We start from the raw sequence: 5,000 nt of genomic DNA on the forward strand, positions 1-5,000 counted from the left end.
CAACACCACCTGGTAATGATGACAAACAGAGACAAAGCGCGCCCGTCAGTCAAACGTTCTTTAACATTCACTGGTAAACACATTTACAGTCCTGGTTGCTGGTGGTGCAGATCATGTGGGTGAACCGTGATTCATAGACAAGCTGGCAACTTTGGCATTTAATATTTTGCAAACTCCTTTAGTATCTTTGCCGTTTTGGACGCCCCTCTGTTTGTCAGATATGAGAGCAGTTATCAGGTCAACAGGTGTTGCAGCGATGGAAGCGGGCAAGAGAAGTGGTTCAGATAGAAGTGATTGTACCCGACCTAAAAAGCCTCTGCATGTTTCTAATAAGCTCCACGAGCAGAAACGTGCTCAAACTAGGATCAATATTGGAGATGCTTTTGAAAAATGGAGAGAGGTTAGAACACAGAAAGGTTTACAGACCCATGCAGAGCTGGATAAACACTGAAGCTTCAGAGTCCACCACATGGTGACCTGAGTGAGCATGGACTCTAGAGAGGAGGGGGGAGAGACAGCTCTCTATGAGGTTTAGAATTTAGACTGCAGTACCCATTTTAAACACTAGGGGGCAGAGTTACATACTGCTACTTTAACGTCAGAGGAAAATGGCCGCCGTGTGAAATGAGAGACAAAGATAGAGAAGGAGGACAACACACACACCGAGCACTCGTGGTGGACGCATGTGATCATCGTCAGGGGAGGAAAAGAGGGAGGAAGAAAGTGGGTTACCACAGTGGGTCATGGCTGCTTGAAATAGTCGCCCCAATGCCTCTCCTTCCTCTGCCTGTCCCCCCCCCCTCCTCCACTTGCCCCCCCCTCTTCTACCTCCTCTACCTCTGCACAGGTAATATATTTAGCCCCAAATTTTCAGAGCCCTACAGCGCCGGGATAAAGTGGGACGAGTCTGTCTCACTGAGTTAATAAGGCGTGTGTGATGACTGTGTGAGTCAAAGCTTCAGCACCAGCTCCAGTGTTAGAGAGTGTGTGTGTGTGTGTGTGTGTGTGTGTGTGTGTGTGCGAGTGAGTGAGTCATAAAGGGAGAAAGACGGAGAACGACACCTTTGTTCTCCTCCTGTGAAGTGGACCTTTACAGAACGGAGAATATGCATCCACTCTGCACATTACCTGCAGTTTGCAAAGTGTTTCTGTGCCGTTTCATAACTTTTTCAATCATGTTTGTTCTGTCAGTATGTGAGTGCATGTTCACAGTGTGTGTGTGTGTGTGTGTGTGTTAGTGTTAGTGTTTAAATGTGTGAAATGTCTCCCGGCGAGGAGAGAGAGAGCGAGTCCATCCAGCAGTGTACTCACTTCCTCTCTCTCGCTGCGTTCGCTCTCTCCATCTCCCTCCTACGACTTGTTCTCTCCGTGTTATGAAAGTGACCCATGTGGGTGTTATTGAGAATGAGTGAGCAAGGATCTGCGTTTCTGTGTGTGTGTGTGTGTGTGTGTGTGTGTGTGTGTCTCGGCCTGTTTGTGTGTCTTTATGTGACTGCCAGCGAGGCCAAACTCATGTAATCAAGTGGATTGCCTCTAATATTTCAGATCATGGCGGTGAGGGGCCGAGCGAGTCAATGCAGCCCATGAAATGTGACACTGACGAGCAGAATCGAGTTAGGACCGACTGCAGGCCGACTTAAAGTGCTCCCATTTCTTCCCCCCTTTCGATCTATTGTCTCGGAGAGCCGTGGCAAATTGTGTAAAAGCCCTGAGTGATGTGGATGAGTGTTCAGGAGTGTTTCCAGGCACGTCCTCATAAAGCGCGTGTGTGTAGCGAGCAGCAGTCCAGATTCCTGTCCATTAAGAGCGTGAGATATAAAGACGACTTGGCCGAGTTTCAGACGGACAAGGACACAGATTTACGATGAGGGAGAAGTGTCTTCGATGTTCACACATGGAAACAGTCTGGATTTGTTCCAGGTCAAAGGTCATTAAACTGCTCTGAATCAGTCACAAATTCTAACTTCACTCGTTGCCTGATTAATCAGCAGAGACGACATATTTAAGGTAAGAGGTCATGTTAGCATCCTGCCACACTTAAGCTAATACCTTAAAGCTAATCCTTAAAGCTAGGTCCAATCAGTGAGATGTGTAGAGACTGAATGATAAAGTGACCTTACTATATGATCAGACATTAAAGGGATACTTCACCAGTTGAAACATGAATCTGTATTGATATTAGGTCATATATGAAGCCTCGTTCCTCGTCCTCACCGCTGCCGACAGGCAGGCCTAATGTCGTGTCTGCTGAGCTGGCAGCGGCTGGCGGCGTCCAGCAATATAGCCGCGAGACGGCTTCTCGGCTGCTGCGGCAGCAAAACCAGCCTGTCGGCAGCAGCCGTCTCACTGCTATATTTATATATTTTTCGTCATTATCATCTTTCGCCATAGAGCCTGTTAGCTTAGCTTCAAAGCAATATGGCGGACGTTTAGTTTTGATTCTGGGAGTGAGTTCCCACCCACTGATCTGTGATTGGTCTGTAGCTTCAGTGGTCGAAAATATGAGGAACTAGCGTTGTAGTTTCACCCCGCTAACCACAACAGGAAGCTCCTTTACAGACTCAGAAATACAAAGATTTCACATCTCAGGGGAAAATGAGGGCGGGATGCACGACCATTCAAAAACACTACCAGGTTTCTAATGAAACAAAGATTAATGCAGATGGGTGAAGTATCCCTTTAATGTCTGATCATATAGTAAGATCACTTTCTCATTTCAGGTAGTGTCTGGATGAAGGTCGTTTTGTGTCTGTGTGTTTGAGTTCACGCATGTTTTCACTTATTCCTGTGATCTTTCATGCATAACTGTCCCTCGTCTGCGCCCAGGGACAGGAGCTGAGATGAACTCCCCCCTCCCTCCCTCCCTCCCCCCTAATGATCGTCCATCTGTGGGGGTGAGAAGGAGACGGCACATTATGGCGCTTTTAGTCGGGCTGCTGTAGTTTATAGTTTATTACAGGTGAGCGTCTCACAGCTCACTGAGTGGCTTTATGTAACGGGTTAGAGCGGTCGCTTTTAATCAACATTTAACAGTTAAAGTTCTGCAGGAAGACGACATCTCGTTGAAGGTTATTCAAACTTCAGCGTGTGTTCAACCTGTGAACTTTGGGACACCATCGATCCGTTTCCTTCATTAACAAATCACCAACGTCAGAAAGCACAGCTCGCTCTCGTGGGTTGAAGTATGAGGAGTGACAACGACCTTACCTCGGGAACAAAGTCGATTAGGGGACGGTTTGGCGCCCTACAGTGAATCGTTGCAGCTAACTGAATCTGTGCACCCATGGGTGCACAAACGTTTGACCCAGCTGACACGAGGCCTGTGGGGCAGCAGGGCGAGCCGGAGAGGAAGGCTCATAATGCGAGGTATGAAATCAGAGTTCAGTGAAGACGTGAGCCTTCACACATGCTGAGGGTCCATGAGGGTCCCCCCCCTCAGATCACCTTTACCCTCAGAGTCAATCCCAGAGTCACACCAGAACATCTGTGCAGCCTCTGTTAACTCCATCTATACATCCAGGAATCTGTGTGTGTTGCTGTGGACCAGAGGACGTGCGGTGCTGATTCTGAAGTTTTCATGAGCTCATATTGTTGCTAAAACATTTTAAATAGTTTTGCTGTGGAGCAAAACGATGGAATCCACCGGAAACACGAGACGAGAGGAAACAACACACACTGCGCAGAAGGAGACGCCCGAGGTAATGTTTAGATTGCTGAGCGGACGGGACACACTACCAGTTTACAGTTTTGTTCATCTAAATGGAGGCCATGTTTAGTACTGAATACAGTCCCCCCTTTCTGTAAACAACACACGCAGAAGAAGACTCGCCCAGGGCAATGTTACTAAGCTATGCGTTAACTAACCGTCGTCGTGAACTGACGCTGCTCGAGTAGAACAAACACTAGAACCAGAGTGTGCTTTGTGACTGAATGTTTCCCTTCAAACATGAAGCATCCGGCGCTGTCTTAGTCCAACGTTCAGTTCAGCTGTTCAGATGAAAATGTTTTTTTCTTTGCAGATGATACCCTCATCTTTATATCAGATGTAAGAACACATGTTTAAAGGTGATGAAATATCTGGAAACATTTTCTGCCTAACTATCCCGACATCAGCTGAGAAGTATCACACACATTATTAACAGTATGAAGTTTTCTGAGTGGATATGAAGCTCTGTCTTTGTTTGCAAGATGTCGATGAGATAATACAAAGTTTCTCTCACCTCTCCCACCATGCCGTTCCACGTCCCGTTGATCTTCTTGCCGTGTTTGCCGTTGGTGACCAGGTAAAGGTCGTAGGTGAACTTGACGGTCTTTGCGATCTTCTTCAGGATGTCGATGCAGAAACCTTTACAGCAGCGCTTTATGTAGATCCCCGAGTCCTTGGTCTGGTTGCTGCACGGACACACACACAGATGATGACTTCATTAGATGTGAAGCTCTGAGAGATCTGGCAGGAAAACGTTTTACTGAAATCCTGATTTTGGTATCTGGCACCGTCACTCTCACGCAGATCAAGTGTGAAGGGATTCGACCTCCGGCGCTGCACAGCTGCCGCGCAAAATAAACATCACGCACAGAGAAAAAAAAAAACTTGTGACAGTAGACAGGTTTCTCTTTTCATCTCTGCTCACTGCAGCTGAGCTAACGTGGTCAGACACAAAGACTTGTTCTATTCGAGTCCAATAAACAGGCTCTCATGTTTCTCACACATGGACTCTGATTGGTCGTATCTGATCCATGGACTCTGATTGGTCGTATCTGATTCATGGACTCTGATTGGTCGTATCTGATTCATGGACTCTGATTGGTCGTATCTGATCCATGGACTCTGATTGGTCGTATCTGATTCATGGACTCTGATTGGTCGTATCTGATTCATGGACTCTGATTGGTCGTATCTGATCCATGGACTCTGATTGGTCGTATCTGATTCATGGACTCTGATTGGTCGTATCTGATTCATGGACTCTGATTGGTCGTATCTGATTCATGGACTCTGA

General features: G+C 46.9%; 1 protein-coding gene across 1 annotated transcript in view; it reads right to left on the minus strand.

Moving 5' to 3' along the window:
- Positions 1–5,000, minus strand: part of grin2ba (glutamate receptor, ionotropic, N-methyl D-aspartate 2B, genome duplicate a) — a 33,886-nt gene that overhangs the window by 22,894 nt on the left and 5,992 nt on the right. The window contains exons 3-4 of the mRNA XM_061033987.1: positions 4,221–4,392; positions 1–9 (exon numbers count right to left, since the gene is read on the minus strand). The exon at positions 1–9 is cut by the window's left edge and continues 145 nt beyond it. Coding sequence (XP_060889970.1) covers positions 1–9; positions 4,221–4,392 — 181 coding nt within the window. The remainder of the gene's footprint in view (positions 10–4,220; positions 4,393–5,000) is intronic.

This window comes from Labrus mixtus, unplaced genomic scaffold (assembly GCF_963584025.1).
Source record: "Labrus mixtus unplaced genomic scaffold, fLabMix1.1 SCAFFOLD_144, whole genome shotgun sequence".
Classification (NCBI taxonomy): domain Eukaryota; kingdom Metazoa; phylum Chordata; class Actinopteri; order Labriformes; family Labridae; genus Labrus; species Labrus mixtus.